Source organism: Ascaphus truei, chromosome 2, assembly GCF_040206685.1.
Source record: "Ascaphus truei isolate aAscTru1 chromosome 2, aAscTru1.hap1, whole genome shotgun sequence".
In the NCBI taxonomy this organism is placed as follows: Eukaryota; Metazoa; Chordata; class Amphibia; order Anura; family Ascaphidae; genus Ascaphus; species Ascaphus truei.
The window spans coordinates 194214221-194241729 of NC_134484.1; the positions used below are offsets into that span (position 1 = coordinate 194214221).

Here is a 27509-nt window from a genome sequence, read left to right on the forward strand (position 1 = left end):
AGAGAGCCGCTGCCACAGAAATGCTACGTAAAGTTATTTGTGGTGCTTTAATTTAATTTCTATTGTTATTATTTGGTGATTAAACACTTGGGGTTGTACCATTGTGATTTTTGGGAAGTTTTAAGTATAAAAACCGTTCTGATTTTCTCCCAGGAGCTGCAGTGAGTTATCCCTGCCAATGCTTACTTCCCGTGGCGCTGAAACTGCAGTTTCACTCTTCCCCACCCCTGGTTCTGTGTTTCAACCTCATTTGTAAGTTGCTTTTTCTTTCGTTTCTTTTCATTATACAAAAAAAACCTACAAATATTCAGCTCGCGTACTTACCAACAAACCATCGTATTCTTCTTCTATTTGATAAATTGCTCCTTTTTCTCGCTAGAAAAAAAATCAAAAAGTACTTTTAGAACATTGTTATGCTTTAAACATTTGACCATTAGTACCCAAAGCCACATTTTCTTACGGGGCCTTTTAGAAACAAGATGTCATACATACAAACAAGTCAACAGAGTGAGTTATCTCTTTGTCGTGCCTCCGCCTGGTCGCGGTCACTACCTGCAGCATGATACACATCAAGATATGTGTTTTGGCGCCGCGTACCGTCGCCAAATCTATAAGCACGGCCTAAGGCTGAGTTTATACTCTCTGCCCACTTGCTCGCGACGGAGCGTGTGCGCACGCCTGCCGCTCGCACAAATGGAAACTCTCCTCAGCCGCGATGTTCAGGCGATGGGGAGTTGTGGCGGGGCGCAGCCGTGACGTCATGCAGCTGGTTCACCCTCATTGGCTGACCCGCCACCGAGGCGTGGCCATCGCTTGGTTTCCGCTCCAAAAGACAAAAATCGCATAAAAATCGCACTCCATCGTATGCACGCATGCGAGCACTAGGGGTGGCCTCATAAGGAGTCTGCAACTTGATTTTGCCGCACACTCACGCCAGCGCCAACACACGCTCAGCCTAAGGAGCAGCAGGTTGGTGTTACTGACAGCTCAACATTCTTCATAACTAAAAGGTGCTGCTTTATGAATTGCCATTTTATGCATTTAATGTCTGGGAGTGAGGAAAAAAGCTGTGTGTGGGGTAAGTATAATATGCTGACACTGACAATACTGTGTTATTTGTGCTCTATTGAATGAAATTGGTAAAAATGCTGGTATGGTCATTGTAGATCTGTTCAAGGATTTAATTTTACCAACTAAATGTTAGTCCTGCCGCACGTCACTGCATGGCAGAGAAATTATGCCTTAATATTAGGGTATCAAGACATATGCTAAGAGTTTTTCTGTTTTTGTGTTTCATATTATATTTAACATAATTTCAATATATTAAATAGTTCGTAATAATAACCATCTGATCCATAGATGTACTAAGACATTGTATTTATATTTATGGTCCACAAATGGAGACAATCATGCTCCTAAACAGAATGTACAGATATATACAATTCTACAGTAAAGGATAAAACATGCAATATAGTTTATTGCGGATTATATCGTGTATAGACTGATTAATTGGTTGATTATATGTAATAGTCCATCCAGCCTTTGATGGATTTATCAATCTCCTCCAGTGCTAGCGGACTCAACAACATAGCAAAGAGACGATATCATGGGAATGTAACGGGAAGCCGATGTCACAAATGATGTAAGATTACCATATCTGCTTTAATTTTGTCCAGTTCCCATCGGTAGTCTGCAATGGCATTATGGAACTTCCTGTGGTTGCCAATTTGCAGTTCTACAGAGGTGGCGTCAAAACCCCAGTCTACAATCTCCATTTGACGCTGCAAAAAAAAGAGAAACACAGAGTTTAAAAATCCATTAGGGGGAAAATATGATCTGTCTCAATGTTGGAAGTTAGAAAAGTGAAAGAATATTGAACCTTTCTAATTTCTTTGCCTACCATTAGCAAACACCCAATTTAAAGCAACAGTTAGGCGACTTGTACCCAAAACTCCTGTATCCACCATGTAGATATTGACATGGTCTGTAAAGAGAATTCTATAGTATTGAAACGGCACACCAAGAAATATGGGAGACTTTGATAAATCCTCAAATCTATGAAACCAGTATCCCAAGGAGAGCGTTTGAGGAGAGGCAGTACTAAAGTCATTAAGTATGTGAAGCGCACAACTTCTCGCAACCTTGTACAATAACCAACATTGTACTTCATTGACATATTAACCGTATCGCCAGCTAACTCTGCAACCAAGAGATTATGGTCCAGCCTAGTCTCTAATTTCAATAAACATGGCTGTGTGGAGATGCAGAATCTATTGGGATCAGAGCTAGAAAACAAGAACTGGATTGAGAACATGATGCTAATATACTGGATTAATACCGGTCAAAATGCCATCCAAATAAGTCACATTTAATAGTTTTTAGTTGGCTCCTTCATCCCTGACAGCCTACTATGCATCTCAGAAAAATATCAAATATGTGTAACCTTAGGAGTTATTTCTTAATACCTTCCTGTTGGAACGCAGAGCAAGTGCAAAAAATAGCACCCTGTTACTTGCAATCGTTTTATTTTTTTGTTCCTCTGATAAAAAAAAAAACCATTTACTTATTTTTACAGGCTACAGTACAGTAAATACGCTTCTTATTTTATGGAGTTTGTAGGTGGGGAAGTAGGGTGGTGACGAATTGTTAAGACTTACAATGGCAAAAAGTTAGGTGGAGACTCACTTGTAATGTATAATTTATAGACATAATTGCTATACTCATACAGCGCATGCTGTACCGAGACACACCTATACCTGGAGGATATTAGAAGCATTTCAGGAAGCGAAACCATTTTACCAACACAAAACAGCCACAGAGGTGGACTTCACAATTCATTAAGAGGCAGACTAGACAAGTTCCTCTTAGTCAGAGTTTTTGTCTGGGTACACAAACCATCAACGATAAACACTTCTTTAGGTTGCTATGGAAGTCTAAGCAAGGGGCTGCTAAGAGACCGTGATATATATATATATAAAGACAAAACCAAGTAGAATGAGATTTTATTTTATTATTAAGAGATGCATCTAATTCCCTAACCGCTACTGTGGAGGAAAAGAGTAACCAGGGTCGAGATAAAGGAGAAAATAGAAAGTAGTTTGGCACTAGCAGTAGTACTCTAACGCTAAAAGTGCACTTCTATTGCTTCTAATACTGTCACCCACCAGCAGTGCGGTGGTCATTGCTGACACTGACTAAAGCGTGCAGGGTGTTTTACCAAAATGTCACTGCGGCATTCAAATGTACCCTGCACTATGATTGTAATGATTTACAATTGATTTACAATTGATTTACAATGATTTACGAGAGAGGGAGCGGCTCAGTGAGTAACGACACTGACTGGCACCGAGAGTTTGAAGCAGGGGAGCCTGGTTCAATTCCTGGTGTCAGCTCCTTGTGACCTTGGCAAGTCACTTTATCTCCCTGTGCCTCAGGCACCAACAAATAGATTGTAAGCTCCATGGGGCAGGGACCTGTGCCTGCAAAATGTCTCTGTAAAGCGCTGCGTAAAACTAGCAGCGCTATACAAGAACATGCTATTATTATTATTATTTAGACCATAAAACTATATATAAATACATTTTATATAGCATAAAACTTTCAGAACATTACGGCGATGAACTTCTTTGAGGTCTGTTCTTCAATATTTTGCAAATCTATCAGCAAACTGAATTTATGTTGTTACTGGAGTCATTGCCATTTTTGTTGCTTAAATTGATGTTTTTTATTTTATTAATTTCCTTTTTTTGTGAAGTTACTAGGGTCTATTTAGCAACAGGGCCAAACTTACTGGCACTCTTTTGGTACGATTCATCAGCACTATTAAAACATTATGTCTGCTTTGTTCACATAGGGGGTAATTCATTAAACTGCGATAGTGCTGTTCGGGGAACCGTAGCACAGACATTCCAATTTGCCTTCAATAGGAGTTTATGTGCCCCGACTGGCACCATTGCTGTTTAAAGAATAAGAAAGGTTTTATGTAATATAGCGCTTTTCTCTCAATGGGACTCAAAGCACTTCACAATTACAGTATAGTGCGCGATATGCGGCACATAGGAGTTTTACAGACACAGTCCCCACCCAGATGAGATTGCAATCGATGTTGTTGGTGCCTGAGGCACAGGGAGATAGTGACTTACTCAAGGTCACAAGGAGCCAACACCGGGAATTGAACAAGAGTCCCCTGTTTCTAGCTCAGTGTTGTTGATCAGTCAGTGACTTTACTCACTGAGCCACTCCTTTCCAAAGATGCACAAAGTAACAACTTTTGTGTGTGCGCGCACACACACACACACCATTTTTTACATTAATTAGGAATATGTTATTTTACCCTCTGCTGCCTTATTTGCGTTAATGTTTCTGTAGTGATTCGCTTTGTGTGCTCGTCCCAGCCGGAGCCACTCTGTGAGGAGAATCCTCCACCACCTCCACCACCTCCGCCGCCGCCTTTGGATCCTTTGCGCGTGCGGGGCCCATGTATAGCTTTGTACAGAGCCCGCATTTGATCCTGAAGTTGAAGCAACCTACAAAAAGACAAGGAATACATTTACAGCGACAACAAAAAAAAAGGCCATTTGTAACCTAGAATTGGGTTTTAGAGTTGTGTAAATGTTACTTTTACTAAACTGGACAAGTGTCTATTATGTATTTTACTTCCCGAGGACCAAAACTGCCTTCCATTGGTGGAGATTGCCTTCTTGTGACTGCCTTTTTCTTTTATAATATATGACAATGCCAATAACTAAAGCTACATTACACTTCCTAAGACTGCCTCCAAATTACACAGACACTACCTTTCATGACTGAGGGTACACTCAATGATATCAACTTCCTGCCTAACATTGAATCTGCCTTCCAGATTTGCCTCAAGTTGGTGAACTATTTTATCTCTATTGGCTCTGACCAATCTTGATCCTGTTCCCACTTCCCACCTCTACATCATCATCATCATTTATAATGCCCCAACATATTCCATAGCACATTACATTGGCGTTGGAGGCCAAAAACATTCAAATTACATACATTGTTGTGGTAGATACGGAGGGCTCTATATGGTCTGCACATGAAGCTATACCTTTTGTGATACATATCACACGGGTGACCCGTGTTCCTCATCTCCCTGATCAAGCCGTCAGCGATTTCCATTTGCTCACCAGCCAGTCCAATATAATCGTCCAATTCCCGGTTACGAGACAGTTGACCTCCATCTCCAAATTTCAGATCCTGATCACAAAGGTACACATGTAAACCAAAGTTAATTCAAGTGTGACGCATTGGTGATTATCTAAACAGATGGTAACAGTTGCAAGTACAAGAATTAAGCTCATTTTTGTCGGATCTATATGCCCAACTACAAAAGATTTGGTGAATACTGTAGATGTAGCCAGTATACTTTAGGTGCGGCCGCTGCTTTGCCATAAGAGTCCTTTTGGTGCCAGAAGATATCTTGCATCCATTTTTTGTGAATAAGCGGTAGTGCTGTAAGGTATCCTATGTTATAGCACCATTTAGTAAATACAGCCCTAAAAGTCTTACATTAAGGGAGAATTCCTTTTTTTAATGTGCCGGTTAAGATTTTTTTCAAAATAACATTTGCTTTTGAGGAAATCTGTCCGTTCTCTGAAGGCGTTTCTATTTATACATGAGGTGCGGACGGAGATCAGCACCAAATGCATACTGACCAATTCTGCCAAATTATGAGGGGATATACTCAGAGCTTTCTCACGTATAAAAAGCATCATTTTTTTTTTTTTGCTTCATCATTGGAAACCATTTCCCCAACCCAACAAAAAGCTGTGGAAAATGCAGTGATCTCCCGCAGTTTACTGCCCGGAATAATTTTATATGCTGATGTGCGTATGTACGTACGCCACGCACACACATTTAATAAAAAAAGCAAGTTGAATCCATTTCCAGTGTTGCAAATATAGATTTGTTTCGCGACTGGAAACACACCGGCACCGTTTGCTCGTTTCACTTCGCTGAGCATTAGCATTAAATGAGGAAATTCGAGGGAATAAGAGGAATGTGGCACATAGCTAACATAAGCTGCTATCTCATGATCCCGTCTGCAAAAAAACCCCACCAAAACAATCTTTACCGGCAAAGTTAATGACTGGAACAAGCAGTGTGAGAAATCGCTTGGCACGATATTTCATAACTTGTACCTCCACTGAACGCATAAAAGCCTCCTTAATTCTCATAAATGTCACCCGTGAGATTTTGCACCTCGCCTATGAAAAATGTTCCCATTTTGATTTCCCAACTACCAATGAGATATGCTCAGAATTGGCGCTCGCTCCCAACGCATTGAAGCTACGATTTATGTTTTGGAAATGACTGCCCAATTTTAAACTGGGGTGTGACAGCACTGCCAAAAATTATAGCGTAATAATACCCCAAAACAGAATATTAGCTGGTTGTTAACCCCTTTGCTGCATTGTGCTGCAGGCTCCTTTCAAGCGCCTTGGAAAAGTCCCACGGGTAGCCAAGGATGTACCACCTGTTTTTCTTCTTCTTGAACCAGTTACCAGGGTTCCTAAAGGCATCCTGTACCTGCTGACTACCCACAGGTCAACTGTGTGATAAAGATCCAGCCTTATTTGCTGGTCTGTTAATAGCTTTGTGCACTCACGGGACTGTAGTCCTGCCATGAGTGCAGGAGGACTACACCCTTTTCTGATCAAGTAACCAGCGAAGGAACTTCTAAATGCCAAGGAGAAGTAGTATTAGAACAGGACCAACGTTTTGTTCAACCATCTTGACAAAGGTCCAAGGTTGAACTGAAACATTGATCCTGTTCCGATATACACTTAATTCTTTATTAAGACCACTGGAGTGACTGACAAGTCTTCTCGTTGCTGTTAATAACTTTGCCATAATAGGAAAAGGTCTGAAGAAAGTCCAGTCTGGATCATTAATTACAATGTTAACCTACAGACAAGTGTGTAGATGTGTGTTCCCTATTTGCTTGGTTAAAATGTATTAATCAGTTGATCTCCTGAAAACATATTTGGGTCTACATATCAAGGCAAAAGTGGTTTAATCAGAGGGCAAAAAAATGCTCTTTACATTATTCTGCACCCGAAATGCACAACCTTTTTTAAAAAAATTTATATACATCTCCCATTATATTTTGCCCTTTTTAGATTTGCATGATTACTGTATGTTGTTTTGAATGTGAACAGTATCTTTCAGGGTTCTCTGAAATCTGGAAACATTATTTTTTAAAACCTATGCTCATTTCTGCTCATCAAAATGGTTACAATTCATCCGTTCATTAGAAGAATGGTGGTACTTACATGCTGTGCAATGAGTTCAGCCTGCATGAGGCTATCCGAAATAGTCTGCAGTATATCCTGAACCGTGTTCGAAGTCTGACGTCTTTGCATGGTGCTAGTTTGCCTGAAATAATATAAAACACATCATTACAGAAAGGTTTTATAACAACATTTTCTTTCCTTCCATCATTCTTCATTGTGATTGCTACAAGCACTGGTGTTGATATTACGTGTTCCAAATTATTCCATGAACAACCATTGTAGCAAAATAAAATAAATATAAAAAAAAAAACGTGTACTCTAGGATATTTGTTTTGGAGCAATCGGGTTTCATTGTGAAGATATTAAACATATTTCAAATAATAAAGCAATTCATTTAAAGCTGTACATAAAAGGGTGCTACATTGCAATGTTCTCTTATTTTGTAGCAATGCACCTTTAAGCAAGAGCCTAATTTGCACTAGGGGGAATAAAGTTTAAGGAAGGTATTCTACAGTGAGTATTTTTTGCAACAATTCCTGCGCATGTAATACTAACTTCACAGTATGAGGCAACTTCGTTCCCCAAATACAATGCTTACGGTTCTCTGGGATCTTACATGTTAGCTACTTTGTGACCATGAAAGCGTTACACCCAATAACCTGAAAGTTATTGTGGGAATACAACACAAAAACTGAGAGTGCAGATTAATGAATAACAAAGTGAAGGCCGAGTGTTCATTTTGAAGCCTGGATTCAGTAAACTCTGCTAAATACAGGAAATCTGGTTAGCGGGAATTAAAAGGCAATTTCTTTTTACTTGGCCTATTCACTAAATACTATCACGTGTTAAAGAAGTAGTAACGTACATTTTATTTTGGTGATACAGTATTTGGGCGGTATACATGCAAATGAATTATGAGCACTAATGTACCATTTACTAAATTCTGATATCTGTACCACTAAATGTTAACAGCAATTATCATGAACTACTCCAAGGTTAGGCCTATCTTGCCTATATATATAATGGCTATTCTAAATATGAATGCACGATAACCTAAACCAACCTCGAATAGATGATAATAATAGATTACATAAACACAATATTAACGTTGGTGCCCAAGTGGCCAGCTTGTTGTCATGCACTAGCCATGGGCTAGCTGGCCACTAAGGTGTGCCAAGGATTTTATACTGTATATTCCTACCTCTACACCACCTACCCCCCTGCATACTAAACAGGCTAGCAGAACAATGCTCAAAAATGCCTTACTATCCTCTATGCCAGGGATGGAAATTTCCCACGGGTCCGAAATCTACTCCCTGGCACCTGTGTTGCAACGCTGACTGACCCATCAGTCACCGCCGCCACCGGCAATAGTGCGCTGAATCTTGCTTTACTAGCACAACATCAAAGCAGGATCGGACGCGCAGAGAGTGGCCATGGCGGTGACTGACAGGCCAAGTCACCACCGCAACATGTGGCTTAATGAGTACGGGGATACGGGGGGAGGGAGATTGCAAAAGAAGAGGAAAGGTACAGAGAGGAGGCAGAGAGATGCCGGGTTCTGCGCACCCATTCTCTCAATGATGTAATGGGGAGGAGTGTCGGTGGGCTCACTGACACTAACACTCACACACTCACTGTGTGTGTCACAGATGTACACGGACACACACATTCTCTGACATACAGAGGCAACAGGGGGATGGGGATGGGGGTTCATTACCAGCCCTCCCTGTGCCGCTCAACAACATGTTGGCTCCTACAAACGGTAGCTGGCTACTAAATTATATAAAAAAAAAATGTTGCCCCCCCCCTGCCATCTGGCAAACAAAGGGCTATCCCCGCCTCCCTCCCCCCAAGCACCGAACCACCATCGCTGGGGCAGCTCATGCTCGTTATCACAACATTCCAGTTAAGATATTCTACTGTTATCATTTTCAGGACATTGGGAGTCTCTCTCACACACACACGAGAGAAGAATGATGCCCGGAAGGGAAAAGAGGGAAGAAAATTGGATCAGCCAGTGATGGTTCAGTTATGGACAGCAATCTTAATTTAGGATAAAACAAATATTTGCAGCAGCAATCCCACTGGTTATACATTATTTTTTGGAATCCCCACATAAATCAAGGTATGTAGTCACGTCCCACGAGTTTGATTACTTCCATGTAGTTCTGAGTTACATACATTATTATATCATTAGAGCTGGCAACTAGCAGGAAAGAGATATTCATGCACCTTTAACCTATCTGCAATGTGCCATAAGAGTCTTGGTATCAAAAGGGGACACGCTTTGATTTAGTGCCTTATCTAAGGGGCTTCAGATTGTAAGCATATACAGTACAACTAAACAGAGTGTAATAATTACTTTGCATAGTTAGGCGGAGGGGCTGTCCCACCCTTTTTTGTAGACATTCTATAGGTTTTAAACACAACTCTTTAGACGCCCTGTGAAAGCCCCAAACCACGAATGAGAATGTAACGCCTAAAAAAAAGAGTGATTCACTTTTGGACAACTCCATTTTTTGTTATAATGCCGAGTTTACACCTCCATGCATCCAATTACAGAGAAAGATAAAGAGAAACAAGTTACAGGGCTGTATAAAAATGCGTGCCATGATCATTATTGGTAAGAAATGACGTAGTATCGCGTTAATGAGTTGCATTCTCCTTCTGCAATAAAGGCGTTGAGCAGCTCTCCCACTTCAGCGATGTCTCACCACTGCTATGCATCCAACATGCCAGATACTATCCTTTAAGTTGTTTGCCACGACAAGCTAAGACTGGTCTGGCATGGGTGGAGTGGTTTTAAATGTGCTGTGTCCCAACTTGTAAAGAAGCTTTAAAAAACAAATAAAAAGGTTTTAAAACAATGAAGTAATTGGGCTGATTCATTAGAAATGCTTTAGGGAGCGACACTTTGAGGTGTGGAGTTCTAGTCCTGAGAGAAAGCTTGTTTGCCTTTTGTGACAAATGTTCTTCCAAAACGATTGGTATGTAATCTACATGGGCTTCTTCAGAGCAGTCTGAGAATTCGCACCCAAACATCCACTTGTTATTTTCCTCTTGGTCCAACAAATAATATTCAAACATGCAAATCATCCATTAATGTTTCTTTATTCGAAGTACTGAAAAAGCAGTGCAATACAGCAGGCATACGCTGTCCATGTGAAAATGGACAAGAAAAAAGAAAGTGACACACCCGAGTGCTCATTTGCCTGTCATTACCCAGAATCCCTGGCTGCAGTGGAACATTGCGTGCCAAGAAATAATGGGGAATGGCAGAGCTGCAGACCTGTCTGAGACATGCAAATGTGCTCACAAGTCATATTCGTATTTGCTTTATTCTAAGTAGAAGACAATGGGGCTTATTGTGTAAGTGATAAGGGCAGACAATGTGCCGTCGCATGAAATGTTCCATTGACTTTAATGGGGCTTTTCATGTGATATCACGTCATCTACGCTGATCACACCTTACAGAATAAGGGCCCATAGTAGGAGTGCACAAACTAGCTATTAAAAATGTCCAGGAGGACGGTGAAAGAAAAAAGTAGAAAAGAATGAGCGGCAGGAATAAGGAATGAACGGCTTCATCCACTCCGTACAAAACAGAGGAGCAGAGGGCACTGTGGGGGAAGAAATGCATCAAAGTCTCCCGGGAAACAAATGCATCAGATCCATCAATGGAGACCAATGTGCTTCCCTCCTAAATAAATCTGCTGCCATTTTCACACCAGCTTTGCCTCAGGATTGTAGCCAGCTGAGATTGATAAATAGTCTGTGGCAAGAAAGAACAGGCCCTGCTCAATACACTATGATATCCCAAGTTGTAGTTTACCATGTCTACAAGTTAATTTGTAAACATATACATATTCCAGTTCAGATTTGTATATCTCACCTAGATGTGTTCCTTTAAGCCTATCCTTATGTTTTATTGAATACCCATGAATGTATTAAACAAAACCCAAACTTCATACAAAGCTTAGTATTCAAAGAATATTAGTGGCAGAAATACAAATTACACCTTTTAGGGAAAACTGGACAATATAAGTTTGAGCGCCAGTGATTTCAAGGATGTTGACTGAGAAATCAAATACAAGATTGTTACAGTTTCCAGGAACTTACAATTTTAAGTAGTAGTTATAAAAAAAATTCAGGAAAATACATTTAAAAATGCTACTTCCAGTGGTACACAGGCAAATCTTATAAACAGCAATTTAAAAGTGGGTGCATTTTGTAGATATTATAAATGGACTCAATTAATATATACTTAAAACAAAGCAGGAGACTACAATGAGGTGGAAGCCTCAAGGTTTTTAGGTAAATTTTTCAGGAATAGTTCACAAAGTATCAATAACCAGTTACATCACGACTGGAAAAGTATGTGCATTTATGGATGTCTGGCAAAGAAGGATGGGATAGGAGGAGTTATGGCCTGGAAACGTAAATAGCTATTTCCTCAGTTTAATGTCAAGACTGACTGCACCAATGAAAGTTTCAGATACTTTGTGATGTATTTGTAGTTTATTAATAATATGAACATAAGGTCTGAACGTGTTACCTTCCAAACTTTACTCCCTACACTCCTGCCATTGATAAGACACCCAGTCATCTACAGGTAAAACAAAGTCATGGGAACTAATGCCAGCAGTACTTCTACCGGATAACCTGTAACAGCTTAAGTGGTACAAACATGCGCCAAGGAGAGCGATTTGTAAACTGGGTTACATCTTTGTGACTAGAAAAAAAATTGGTGGTCAGATTATTTTTATAGCAAAAAATAAGATCAACAACGCACATCCAAACATAAAATATTTTAAGTGCTATATGCACTGGGTGAGCTTACTATGGAACTAGAAGCCTCTCTGTTAAACAGATTCATTTACCATAAATACAATACACTTTTTGTTCCACGTAAGAAATGGCAGTAAGAAAGGCTATGTGTCACCCACAATCACAGCAAAATGTCAGGTTTGTAGTTTATGAGCTTCACATCTTCCTTGGGATGGGCAGAAATTCAAGGCGTGGGTGAACCTGCTGTAGGAAAATATCTTTCAACGCTAGAGAAGCAACATACAGTGCTGAACACACACTTCTTCCACAGTGATTGCCCCAGAACAGGCATATGTACATGTAATGTACATTTCAATATCTTCATCGATTGTGTTGATCAATCTTTCACAAATCACCTATTATACAATGACCTGTTACTTATCAAAACATTTACCCAATTGAATATCTTATATAGCTTCAATTCAAGTACAACGTGCAGGGTCTATCCACCCTAATTCTGACCATGCAGGCAGTGAACACGTACAAAAACAACTCACTTTAACAAAGTATACGTTTGTTCTATGTGTTCTGCCATGTTGCAAATCGTTGAAATCTTACTTCAATGTCTACACTCTCTCATTTACTAATGCTCGCTGAGTCATCTCCACTGCTTATGCACCCTCGTTTACACAAACATACGTCACCGTGATATTATATTACAGAGAAATAAAACAGCAGGTATTTAGCAATCTCAAAAGGAAATCGCACAAAAAAAAGCATGCTTTGGTGCCATTTGGGCAGCGATTGTTGCAAAGAGGAATTTTTGTGCCATTGACTTGTAAACAATTTCCCTCCTGTAATGTCTGAAATCTACAAACAGTATGTCTATGACAGCTCGTCCTGCAATTCGTGTATTTCTTGCTTCAAGCTCTGTACAGTGTTTGTTATCTCAGGGTCTCTTTTGAATATCATTTGCTATGCTCATATCACATAAGTTTGATCCAACTGGCACCCTCCTATTACCCAGCCATTGTGCAGTGTTAAAACCCTTTGCTGTCCCACACATTGCAAAGCAAACTGCACTTTAAAAAGAGGTTTGCAATGTTGTCATTCAATACATTCTTCATGCTGAACACTGAAGAACTAAACATGTCTGATTTCTCCTCACCAAGATGTGTGTGCCTGTGGGAGCTCAGTGCTTCGAGCAGTTCTTTTGGATATTGAACATGTACATACTTTCCAATTGCCAATGTTTGCAAGAACCCCAACGGCTCTATGCAAATCTGATTTTCTCTCTTTCATCTGCAGCAAACTCCCCCCTCTGTGGATTGTTTACCAGACGTGGAAATTCCTTTATTGTCAAATAGGGGGGGGGGGTGGGAACGAACAAAATGCTAAATCCTATCAAACAGCGTTATAGTATAATCCAAATCTGCATTACCCCCATCCCCTCTGGAGATGATAGTGACACAATGTTCTGCCAGGCCATCCAGTATTAAAGACAATAGCAGTAAAATAGTGTATTTAATAGCAGCTTAATGCCAAAAGTGCTTTGCAGCAATGCTTCAGAGGCCCTGATGCAGCCACCTCTGCGGTGAAATCCTAGTGACAATGTTCTGGTTTCTCAGTCTCTAAAATTGATATACTGTAGCTACTAGGATCAATATACACTTATAAACTAGTTACATGTCAGTAAGCAGAGGCAGAGAGAGGTAAACAGAAGAGAAGTGCAGTAATAATCTTAAGTGACTACGGTGAAATCAACCTGTTTACCTCTATGCAAAACTCCCCCCGCCCCCCAAAAAAACCCTTTCCGATTCTGGATGTGGAAATGCAAATGAGCATATAAACGTTGTCACTATTGGCTTTAAAGCTCCTTATTAACACACGTTTCCAGGACGTTTCAGCTTACTCGAGTATTTTCCACCCATCAAAAATAATGACAGCAATGCCACTCGGGGACTGCTGTGATTTTCACTGTGCTCTTTTCATGGTAGTGCAGTGGGTTACTGACCAAGCACACAATCATGTAGTCTTGGGTTCAAATAAGTATTATAAAGTTATATAAAGATGTGTGTGTGTGTGTGTGTGTGTGTGTGTGTGTGTGTGTGTGTGTGTGTGTGTGTGTGTGTGTGTGTGTGTGTGTGTGTGTGTGTGTGTGTGTCTATATACGTATATATTTTTATATTAATTATTATTATTATTCTATAGCAGCAACAAATCATGCAGAACTTTATAAACAGACATTATTATTACAGGGATTGTTTAAACTATGTATTGTATCCTACAAAAGGGCCACAAGCATACATTTATATGGCTGGTAAACCCATCTCACTTAGTGATATTTATATACCTCAAAGCTGCAGTTTTTTATTTTAAATATATATATATTTTTCCCATTCAATATGTGCATCAATACAATCTACACACTGACAAGTGATTAGCAAATCTGTTCTCCTGTAATAGATCGCTTGCTCCGGGTTATTTAGTTCAGTTCTTGCACAGCATTGTGGGACATGTAGTCCTGGAATATGATTGACTGGGCAGTTACTGGATACAATTGGTGCACTGCTAGAGAGAGGGCGGGGCTCAAGAGCCAGAGCCTTTCAGAAGGGGAAGGGGCTGTCACTTTGGAAATGCTTCCTACATTGGAAACATTAAAAATGTCTTTAAAACATTTTTTTTTGTTAAATGCTACAAGTATTTTCTCATAGTACAGAACTGATTTATTAAAAACAAACAAAAAAAACAACACATGCAGGATATTGCTTGAACTGCTGCTTTAAAAGAACCTCATCTGAGAAGATTAAGACATTTTCCTTGATCTGCAGGAAAAACAGCTCAGTGATGTTTGGTGGAGGGGAGAAATTGAGAATAAACAGCCGGACTTACCATGTGAACACTCAACTGCAGACTTTGGATGGTTTCACATAAAAATTTAAATCAAAAGCGATAAAATAAAGTTTCTAATCTGATTTGTAGGGAGTTAATGTTCAAAATAAGTAATATTGGGTAACAGCCAATTGGGTAATAACTTTAATAGGAAGCCCTTTTTAAAATCCATAGGTAAATTGATAGAGGGGATACGGGGCATCTGTGTCATGTCCAGGATGCTTGGCCTCGACCAAATCATCACTAGTGCTCCGCCGCCATGATAACTCGCCGTCAGTCACCTCACCGCCATCCTTAAATGTCCTCAAAGGATCTCCCCAGCCGCTGCCACTCTGCCGGCATTTGTGAGTGCATTTAAAGAGGTGTCATGGCTGTGCGCACGCACGGGCGCGCTCACAGGTACCAGCGGCGCGGCAGCTGGGGAGATCCTCCGAGTCCGAGGACATTTCAAAATGGAGGTGGTAGCGAGGCAACCGGAAGTGCGTTGTCCTGGCAGCGGAGCGTCAGTGATGATTTGCTCGTGGCCAAACATCTCATTCCATCTGTAGCCTGCTGCTACAAGCACAGATTGTTTACCAAGCGGTGCTTAGCTGTGTGGCACGTTAAGATGAATGGTCCTTATGGTTTAACCTGGTTTGTTAAATATGGTCCAATTTCTTTTTGGCCTCCTTTTAAAAGGCGCAAGATACTGAAGCCTGCAAAACAACTGCTATTCGTTAAATATTTTCGGTAGTATATTCATCTAAAACAGAAGTCCATGTCTTTGAAAAAAACAAACACCAAAAAAAACCCATGTTGTTCTTACAGTACTGAGCTAGGCCAATATCAACCCGAACTGAGAAAGGCAGGAAATGGGTGTAGATAGAAGAATGTTATTCAGCAAATATTGTTATTGGCCCGATATTAACAATGAGAAGGGGGGAAAAAAAGAACATATTTCATGGAAGTTGATTGTTAATTACCTGGATAAAATCGGAATCATGACAGAAAAGAGAAATATTCCATTGAGGGTTTTTTTCTCCAATTTTTTTGTATTTGTTATAGACTGGAATATGACAAATTGTATGGAGCAACTCGATTTCAGAACTTAAATAACACACATTACAGCTCAACCCCGTTATAACGCGATCCGTTAAAACGCGAATCTGCTTATAACGCGATACAAGCGCGGCTCCCAATTTTCGTATTTATGAAAACTTTACCATTCGATTATTGGTGTCTTAAATTCTTTACTGTACAATGCATACACTTGTACATTATTTCTAACGCGATCCGCTTATAGCGCAATGTGATTCTTTGGACCCCAAGCACAGTGTTATAAGGGGGTTGAGCTGTAATTAGTATATTCAAGGACATACTTGTTAAAGGAAATATACAAATGTTAAGTGTCTTCATACACTTCTGCTCCCCCAGTGCTGTTAGTCAGTAGAAAACAGGCCCAACAAATAATACTGACTCTCCCCAACACCTAAACCTGCTGCCCCTCACTGACAAGATTTAGTGCCCTCTAACTAATTGTGTAGAATCAAATGAGTCACTCTCTATATGAAATGTAGTCTCCTTCAGGCAAAAGTCTGTACGTTTCCATATGTGCCTTTTATGAAAATATATAATTGCAAAGAGAACCTCACGACGTTGGACTGTGGATGGAGACGATTGTATTTTTACACTGACACAGCTAGTTAAAACCACATGGATGCATAGACTGTATAGTGATGTTACCATTTAGAATTTCAAAGTAATCAGATAAGTAAGTGCGAGGTTTGAAAGTCAATTACTCAAGTCCTACATTACTCTCACATAGACACCAATACGTCATACTCATGATGAATTTATATGCAAGTGTAAGAAGACACAAAGCATATCACATAGTACTTGGAATGTCTACACATGATATCACTAACATGTGGGTTGTATATAAGATTTAGTAAAGGAGCTGTGAAAGGGTCACAATTTACTGCAAATGGCAGGTTCAAGATACACCACAGTGCTGTGGTAAGTCACACAAGCCTACCAGTAGGACACACCATGGGAATGGACATGTAAAAACGAGCACTACCAAGTGCTGAACATATCCATGCGCACAATCTGTGTGTCTCGATTGTTTTATAGTGTTTAAAATTCAGGAAATAGGAATTTGCTTGTACAGTATATACGTTTTCGGGGGTTGGTTTAATTCAACTATCAATGTAGGTCTCTGCGTCAAGGCTCCAAGTTTTTATTCCTATACAATATATTTACACTGGATATCGGAAAGAAGCACTTGTGTGTAGCGACCATAGGGATATTATCAGAAATGATTTAACTTAATTTATACCCATATTGTAGAATTGCAGTTAATTTATAATGTTTGCAATGATTAACGTACAGTTTTGTACAGTATCTGTATCCATGACATATATTTGGGCGGGTGGGGGGGGGGGGAAGAGGAGGACATGTCATGGTGAGATAGATCACCGTTTGCTGGACGCTACAAATCTACTGAACTTGTTTAGAGATATGTACAAGAATTTCGTGGGCAATTTATTTTCACTGCTAATTCTTTCTCCAAAAATATTGAAATGTGTTTAGTTGTTCATGTATGTATGTATGTATGTATGTATGTATGTATGTATGTATGTGTCTTTATTTATATAGCGCCATTAATGTACATAGCACTTCACAGCAGTAATACACGTGACAATCACATAAATAACAGATAATATAAATAACACATAAAGAGGAAAAGTGCTTCAGACATAAAAGAAACATTTAGGAAAAGGAGTCCCTGCTCCGAAGACCTTACAAAATAATTTGTTGGTAGGAAGAACGTACAGAGAAAGTAGGAGGGCGTCCTGGTAAGTGCGTCTGCAAGGGGCCAAGGTTAATGTATGAGTTGTATGTTATCAGCCATGGAGCTACCTATATGCTTCCGCAGGTGTGTTTTGAGGTGGGTCTTAAAGGTGGATAGAGAGGGAGCTAGTCGGATATCGAAGGGAAGGGCATTTAAGAGGTGTGGGGCAGTCAGTGAGAAGGGTTTAAGGCGGGAGAGGGCTTTAGATACAAAAGTGGTAGAGAGAAGACATCCTTGGGCAGAACGCAAGAGTCGGGATGGTGTATAGCGAGAAATTAGGGCTGAGATGTAAGGAGGAGCAGAAGAGTTGAAAGCTTTAAAATTGAGGAGGAGAATTGAGTGTGTGATACATGATTTGATAGGAAGCCAGGAGAGCGATTTCATAAATCCTCCACTGTGCACATGTGATTAGAGACTTGTTTGTTGTATGTGCATCATTTAGGTGCATGGTTTTGAAAAGCACTCTCTCAGGCATGGCACTGTTTAAAGCTGCCTTATAATGTGCTATCAACAAGGGGTTAAGCAAGTTTTAAGCAGGATTACATTTCCATTCAACAGAACGCATTGTTAACAGAATGCTTGTGGGTGTGGCAGAATCCTTCAAAAGTGACTATTTCCATTACCACATGCAAGTGCGTACAGAAAATAGTATATTCAATATGAATTTCAACTCAGCTAGCATAAAGACTTGTGTAATTATGTGTTAAGTATCTTTACTTATGATACAAATAAATGGATGTACACACTGTGTAGACCTCACTGGGAGGGAATAAGGAGGGACTGATTGTTGATGACCTCATATGGTTGGATACTAATGTATAATGCCAAGATGCCATCAAAATGAGAGAGGTGATTAAGATACTAGATAAATGTTGGGGCTACCACTTTTGTTTTTTGTCCTCTGGTTTTTAATCCCTTTCATTTACCCATGTTAACAGGAAAATAAGAACAATATAGTTGTGTTGGCATGCCCACTGTATTGCAGTCCATAGCTCATCTCAAATGACACTTATAACAAGGAATACTGTATATGTTGAAGTGTGTGTGTGTGTGTGTGTGTGTGTGTGTGTGTGTGTGTGTGTGTGTGTGTGTGTGTGTGTGTGTGTGTGTGTGTGTGTGTGTGTGTGTGCGCGATAATGGGACAAGCAATGCCAAGTACAAGTATTGTAGGCATGGGGATGATGCTCACCTTGGTATCAGAAGCACTCCAAGGTACAATAAATTATTAAAGTGCAGGTGGCTGCGCAGAAAATAAAAGCCCTATTGTGCTGCTGGTTTCATTTTTGTTTTTAATCTCTCCCTCTTACATGGCGGCCTGAGATCGCACTACCGACAAAAAACAAGCCAACCACAAATATATGTACATCAGTCTGCTAGGTTTCACCTACTAACCATATCACTTTCATTAATTTAATTAGCTCCTAATGACAATACAGGTGATCCAACATTTTACACATAAAGATAGATACCACTGTTCCTCTACTCATGCTGGATAAAGGTACTTCCAAGCAATTCCTATGGAAATCCCCCGACCTAGGCAGCTTACTACACACACAAACGCTCTGTTTTAATAGGTGCAGCTGATCTGACAGGATCAAAAACATCTAGTTAATTTGCTTAATAGGTACAGTTTGAGGGTATGACAGCCTAATCCCCGTTTTGTCATTCTAATCCCAGGACAGTCTGGTTCATCACACTCCTTTTCCACTCTAGAAAACAGAGACTTGGAAAACCAGGACCTGTCTTCAATCTTGTAATGACTAAAAGCCAGATCAGCAATACTTCTTATACCTTTCATACGTCCTCAAGTATAAAATATCAACCCCGTCATACTGTATCTCCAAAAAGCAACATACAAGCAGATACCTGGAGTGTTGAAGATAAAAAAAAGTAATACAGTAGGCAGAATGTTTGCAAAGAACGGCTTGTAACAAGACAACAAAGAGAATCAGAGATCTCCCATTTAAAAGCACAACCATTTTTGTTTCAAAACATTAATTTGTCAACTGCTCACACCAGGGAGCCGTCCAGGAATGTGAGGTTATACAAACAGCTTTAGTTAACTCCTCCACCCAGGAAGCCCAGATGAAAGACAGTCCAGATTAGAAAACAAACTAACTAAACATAGCAATACATAAAGCTAATCAATTGCTCGTATAATAGGGATACAGAACTTTAGAAACAATCTGATTGTTCCCCTACAGTGAGGGGGTGAGGTAGAGGGAGAATGACATTTGAATGAGCAAGCAGGCCCACTACCCCACCCTACCCCCAAGCTCTAACAGTTCAAATACCGGTGTTTTTTTCCCCAACATCCATTTGGCCTCATACACTATACAAATATCTGTATATTGAGGTGGTTAACTAAATTCTTACAAAGCGGACACAAGATATGTCTGTGTCACAAAGATAGCATTAGATCTGTAGTTGAGCCATAACTTCTCTTTGGTAGCAAGATAAATCAAAGTAAAATAAGTCATGCAAAAGTGACTTTAATGTCATCTTATGTTAAAGGTGTCATTTAAAATATGGTGTTTAATATGTGACATTATTTGTATATTACGGTCATCTCTGGCAACATCCAAAGCATTGCCGTGTCCTGTGGCAGACAATTGGTTAATCGACTAATGCAGCTGTAATGGAAACCCTTCCACTCAGACTGCAATGTGTTTAATATAAAAACAATAAGAAGAAAAAACCCCAGTGTGGTATGAATTGCACATTCATTAACTGAAAGACTAAATATAAAGGGTGTCACTGGACTGGTTAATCACCCACACAAATAAACTGGTCAATCTAAATTAATAAAAAAAATGAAGTCCCAATGCTCCAATAAAAAAAATCAATCAAATGTATTTCAACATTAAACAATCCATCATAAAGACAAAGTATACATCATGATCACAAAGAACACAAGAGCCAGACCGAGGCTCTGCCTAGTGGTAAACGCCTCACTCAAACCCTGAACTAGCTCCCAGGAGAACGAGCGAGGGGGGTCTGAGACGCTAATCCAGGGTTTGAGTGAGGCGTTCACCACTAGAAGAGGTATGACTCTTGTATTCTTTGTCATTATGATGTATACTTTGTCATTATGATGTATACTTTGTCATTATGATGGATTGTTTAATGTATAAATGCATGTGATTCTTTTTTTTATTGGAATATTGGGACTTGATGGTTTTTTGTATATAAAAAAATAAATAATACTAGTATTACACAAGCGAGGTTAGTTTACCAGACTTTGTACTTTGATACTTATAGTCAAGCATCTGGGGAATGAACGACACAAATTACCAGATATGAAAGAAAGCCATTGCACAGTAATGCGGCCTTGTCCTTGATGATGCAAAAGTAGCAGTGAATCATAAGGAATGTATGCACAAGAGTGAGGGAGTGCTTCACATCTTGTGGGAAAAGAGAGAAAGATTACACTGAAACCAGCCAAACCTCCCACACATTGTACTTCCCTAAAAGAATAAAAAAACCTCCCTGTCTGCTCAACAGCTTCGAAACACAAAGAGCTGTGATCTCATGCTGGTGCCATGACCTGCAACATTCACCTTCATTATGGGGGATGGGACATGCCCTTGGTATTCTGGTGGAAATCTTTAGCGATAACAGGTAATGATCGTTATTTGTCAGTCACTCAGCTGCAAAGAAAAGAAAAACACCACCGCCACACTTGTCCAAGAAGAAATTCCTACTAAAGTTTAAAAAAAAAGCACCAAGAACTTATCTTTGGTAAATCTTTGTGCATTTTTATTTGTTTGCACTGGAATTACACCATTTTTTAGTAGGTCATTTTTAATGTATGACCCCAAAAAAAATTATATGAAGGCTGGAGAAATAAAACAATAATGTGGATCCAACCGGTTGCAAAATATAAAGGGCGTAAAAAAAAAACACAGCGCAAGATGAAATGTAAAAAAAATAATAGGAGTAAGTTGGATTTTCATATGATAAATTGCTGTGTTTTTGTGCCCATGTATTGCAGCTGTAATACTTTGACAAATAGTTACATGCATGGTCACATTGATAAATCTGTGGCTGTTTCTGCACAAGTTTTGCAGCGGGGAGACTGATAAATGTCAGAGCCAAATCAAAAACGCACACACAACCTGTCCCTTAAACTCAAACAAATCCATAGAGCTCACTGCGCCCAAACATACATACACATTCATTAGCATACATCATGTAAACATGTATAAACCAGGCTCCCTCCCTGCACCCCTAATTCCAGCCCCCATGCTCTCAATAAGGTCAAAAGTTGAGGAACTTGATCACGGCCCTTAAACAGTCTAAGGAATGCAAAAATAAATCATTATCATTGAAAAGCTGCAAAAAAATAAATAAAATGCGGATTGTTAAAGCGAAAATATGTATTTACTTAGGGTGGACATTTGGGTTGGAATCACCAGCAGATCTAATGGTCATGGGACAGGTCTGTCACTGTAGGTTTATCAAAAGCAATAATTACATTTTACATCATTAATCTTTTCAGGGATCTTGTTTTGTTTTAGCAGCCAGAGTAACAAAAAAAATATATATATATAATAATATAATGACATCGACAGCTCCAAATTAAATATGAAATAAAAATAATCACAATAATTGTTTTTTTTTTTTGTTTTTTTTTTTTAAGTGGATACACTTTTTTGACGTATTTTAGCTGTTTTTGCACTATGCATATATTTAAGTCAATTCAGTCAATGTTGTAGCCTTGTTTCTATCTTGTTCTGCAAGAATCCTGACAAAATAAATGGCCTTCTGCACCCCTAATGCAGTGTGTGTGTGGGGGGGGGGGTGACTTTGGGTGACACATGGTAACATATTGGGTTCCCACTGCTGTCTCCCGACTACTCTCACTTCCAATCCCCTGCTCCCCATTTATTTATTTATAAAATATTTTGCATGAGCCTCTCTGCCCCCCCCCCCCGTCCCCCCTCCGTCCCCCCTCCTGGCCTCTCACCCGTAGACGTCCCCGGTCTGCTCAGAGCTGTAGTTCTGCTGCACATAGTACATCTTCTGCTGCACCCCTCCTCCTCCTCCTCCTCCTGAGGACACCTTGTGGTGGTTGTTCATCTCGAACCTGTGGGTAAGATCCTGGCCAGACTCGGCTCTGGTCAGCCTGCCCAGGGTGTTGATCCGGGTGTGGGATCCTCCGTTGACGCTCATTTTCTTGTTTTCAGATCAGTCACAAAAAAAAAAAACTGCTCAGCAGAGAAAAGTTTGCAGGTGAAGAAAGGGGGAGGGGGGTGTACACCGGGAGGTTGGGGAAGCCCGATCCCCGGGCGGCTGCTCCCAGTTGTGGTCAAAATAGGCAGCCAAAGAACAAAGAGGTAGCAAAAGCCAATATAAATGTGTGTGTCTATAGGGAAAGAAGAGAAAACAAGGGGAGACTGGGCAGGGAGCTGCCTCCGGTTGCTCTGCACAGCTCTGTACCTCTGTGTGCAGTCAGGACAGAGCCAGAGACAGGGGGAGGAGGAAGAGGAGGAGGTGGCAGAAGGTCTCATCCAACCCCCTACTGTGCAAGCCAGGGGCACACCTTTGTTTCTCTTGTGTGTTTTATTTTGTATTTTAAGGGTGGGTGTTGTTGTTGCTGCCGCCCTCAGCTATCTGCTGTCTGTCTCCCAAGTCCCAACCCCACCCTCTGAAGCTGACAGCATCATTCACCTGAGCACAGCAGAAGCTCTCCCTGACCTGTGCAGCCCAAGAAAAAGAAAAAAAAAAGGGTGTCATTTAGCACAGGGACTGGTGCGTGGGTCAGGGTCACGTCCAAACCCAACCTCAGGACCCCCAGGCGCAATTTGGATTTGGGAATAATTTATTTATTTCCATAGACAATTGCATGTGCTTGTGGTGTGATCTGGGGTGGAGGGGGGTTCTCAGCAGGATAGGTTTGGGGTCCCATGATGGAAATCCAAAGCCATGGTCAAGGGAAAGAGAATCTATGTTAATTTTGACCACAGATGTATCTCTCTTGCACCGCGCTTTACAGGATATTATACAAGACATAATAAAGGAAAGAATTATACAAAAATAGGGAAAAGTGCATGCAATATAATAGTCAATATTTGGGGAATGGAGACACTGCCCAGAAAAGTTTACAATCTAAATGGCTGCAAGACCCCACAAAGTATAAGTCACATGGTTACAGGATACAGAGACAAGTTGAACCAATTCTTTCTTTTCTTAACCTTTCTCAAAGCATTAGTAAGATTGCTCCCATTCAAGAAAGAGTATTATATGAATATATCATTATACTGTATCAATATGTCTCATTGTTAAGTCTATCTTCAATATAGGCACACCAAGCTGTGAAATGTTACAATCATATCATTCAAACACGCGACGTCCAAGGAACCAAACCAGTAATTAGATGTGGGTACATTTCCATGGAAAGGTACTTCAGTAAATGAGACTCCAATTTAGTCTAAAACAAAATCCTGCTCAACATTTGGGGGACTTATTTTTTTTTTATTTTATATATATATATATATATATATATATATATATAAAAAAAAATATATATATATATATATATATATATATATATATATATATATATATATATATATATATATAAAATAATATATAATATATATTAGACATGGTTTGTATAATATTTATGCTTTAAATCAGAAATAGAAAGAACCTTCCTTAAAATAAAAATGAAGCCACTTGAGTCACTGCTTTGGCAGCTGTCCCCCTCCCCGAGTACTGAGGCCACTGGGAAGTGAACATGCTACAGGCGCTGTTAACATGGAGCCACTTTGAAATTGTCACCTACAGTATCTGTGCTAGCAGGATACGTTCAAACCATGATAGGGTTAACCCTTTCATAGCTTTGCAATACCATGGTTGCTCATTCTGCGATATACTCCTATATATGGTTGAACTTACCTTATTCGGTTACTGTTGGTGAAGTTGTGTTCAGTATGATATGCCAGGAAGGTGCATGCTGTAATGTTACTTTCTATCTGTATGCTGTAGAAAAGACCCTGTCTTTCTACCTAAGGACACCCAGTCTGTCCCAGCTCCCTCCTACTGTGACAAAAAAAGCTGCACAACTTCCGCATTGCAAACCATTCAATACCTGTCTGGTCACTTTCATACCTTTCATTTTGTTTGTTTTTGTTAATTTAACAACCAGCCCCATTTTGAACTGTTACAGTATCTTAGTCATTTATGTTTTAGGCTTTTACCAGCTGTGTTCAGTAGGCAGCTACACTTAGTAACAGATATTCGAGTTGCAAAGAGGTAAAAGCACTCAGCCATGTGACACATCGTCTACACTTAGCTTTGGTTTCATAGTTTAGAGTATTGTATATCACTTTTTGCATTCCTTTGTGCACACACAAAGTGCACTAGTTGACAAGAGCACACAAAGTTTACACAATGTCTCAGTCTGCTCTGATTAAAGAGCAGAAACATGTTTGAACAAAAAAGTCGAGTAATATCTTAACAAAAGGTGACATTTAAAAAAAAACACACACACAGAGATTACATATTGACACCTACATGATATCATGACTAGTATGCATTGTATTATATACAGTACAATTGAATAATATTTTGAAGTTTCTAATAATTCAACCAACTACGATTACACACATGCAATGAATACAAATTAATTAAACATATGAATTTGGATTAGTCATAATCTGAAGCTAAAGCAATAACCTTGTAGATAGGAGATCTGCCCCTCCTTAAAGTTACCTGTATTACCTGGGACAGTCCCTGTTTGCACATGTCTGTAGCAATGTCAAGAATAACTGTAGACATCATAAAAGGCTTGTTTAAGTCACCAAATGATATTATCTTTTAAATAAAGTATCACAGATTAAATTTTTAGAGCAACCTCTACTCTGCAGGTAATACATTTGCTGGTTGATGTTTTACCCCTCTTGCTGTGACATACATGGATATATTTGTTGAGTGTTTATGAGAACACAGGGAGGTTACAGAAATGATTAGTATAGCTCTACAGATAACATTAGTTCACCCTGGTTCTATGTGGGACACCACATATGCCGTAAATCTTGATATAGCTATCTCCAAAATATTAAGTATATACGGTATTTTATGGGTTGAACGTACTGGCTCCTTCAAATATTGTAAATCATTTGTTGTTTATATTGTGATCACATTTGTTAAGTTTTTATGATCGTATGATCTGAAGCCAACGTTTTTGGCTATAGGACTGTTTAAAGAGTTGTGTACTTACAGTATAGGCAAGTGTGCCATTTTATTTGGGGGGGGGGGGTATTTTATGGAAAGCTATTATTATATAAATATTAGATGAGCATCTAAAAGATGTGAACAACATAGACTCAGATAACAGCGAGTTTCTCATGAGCTCTCAAACATGTACCTGTCTTTCACTGGAAATAAATAAGTACAAACTGCACTTGTATGATTGAATCTTTCAATTATACTGATACGTTGTTTAAAATATCTACTTGGATTCATGTACATTGTCTGTTTAAAGTGCAAGTTTGACCTGCACATGATCACATGAGTTCTGCAGAAAGTTCACTAATGTATTTGCATAGCTTGTGCTTAGACTGGATGGAGTAAAAGGTTTGAGTGCTTAAGTGCACAAGTAATCAAGTCTCTGCTAATATTTACTGATCTTCTTTTATGCAGTAACCTCTCTGGAACCTCACACTATCTGCAGTATGAGCGGCTGCTTGTATTTAAGACTTGGGGCATCTCAGCTAGCTGATTTATCTCAAGCAGAAGAGCAAAATGAAAGAAAAGAACAAATGTATTCAGCATAAAAGTGTTTGTCAAAATAACACACCAACACAAATATGTATTTTAGGATGTAATTAATAGGACTGCACTATAGTCCCAGTTATGTTTGTTCACAAATCATGACATTTCATTTAAATGCTGCAAAAAGGCATTTTTTTTCCAGAAAAGAAATAATACAGTACATATAAACATGATTTTAATCTTGTGTCCCTAATCACCCATGTTCAATATGGTAACTGTTTATCAATTATGTTAATTGTGTACACAAGGAATAATAATATTATATCAGTTCTAGAAATAATGGTATTCATGTATTTAAAATATTAATAGATGAATGACTAATACATATCATGCCATCATTCATAACTACGCTGCAATAAACTAGTCAATAGTCATTCAAAGACTGTAATAAGCCAGTCAATTGATCACTACAGGCATGGAACCGAAGTAAATTTTTGGGGTTAGTCATGATCCCACAATAAACTGACAGGATACGTGTATCAGTGTCTAAATCTGATGCAAAACTGGTACAACAATTCTGCACCAGATCAAACAAAAAAAATCCCACTGGTTTTCATGGAAAACAATTCCTTAGTACTGTACATGTGGTGTAGTTTTTGTGCCCAAGTTTAATACAGAAACTCTTACAGTATGTCGTCCTGTGGCAGACCTAGAAAAGGCTACAATGCTTGTCTGGTCACTTTTAAACATTTGTTTTTGTATCTCAGTATGGTAATAAAATTAACATTTCTAATCGCTCATATGTCTGTCTATGGTTGGACCATGCAGGCTTGTATTTAAATGTGCATTTTCCTCTGTTAGATTTACAATGAATTGATATCACTTTTCCGTGTAACATCTGTGCTAAACGTTTGTTTCGGGATTTAGCTCATTCTCTGCCATTGCTCTGCAATGTGCTGCAGACTCACCTGCCAGGGATTGATTTTTATAGCTTTTCACATTTTGGTCTGACAGCCAATTAAATGCAA

The 27509-nt window shown here is 39.4% G+C and overlaps 1 protein-coding gene across 3 annotated transcripts in view; it reads right to left on the reverse strand.

Annotated features, from left to right (window-relative positions):
- DSP (desmoplakin) overlaps positions 1-24798 on the reverse strand; it is a 50373-nt gene extending 25575 nt beyond the window's left edge. Inside the window, exons 1-6 of one of the 3 annotated variants that reach the window (XM_075585748.1) lie at positions 24664-24798; positions 7305-7407; positions 5078-5226; positions 4334-4526; positions 1653-1781; positions 325-375 (exon numbers count right to left, since the gene is read on the reverse strand). In XM_075585748.1, coding sequence (XP_075441863.1) covers positions 325-375; positions 1653-1781; positions 4334-4526; positions 5078-5226; positions 7305-7394 — 612 coding nt within the window. In that variant the 5' untranslated portion in view covers positions 7395-7407; positions 24664-24798. Of the gene's footprint in view, positions 1-324; positions 376-1652; positions 1782-4333; positions 4527-5077; positions 5227-7304; positions 7408-22729; positions 23277-24663 lie in introns of those variants that run through there. The other 2 variants (XM_075585747.1, XM_075585749.1) reach the window with 2 other exon arrangements.
- Between the last annotated feature and the right edge of the window lie 2711 nt (positions 24799-27509).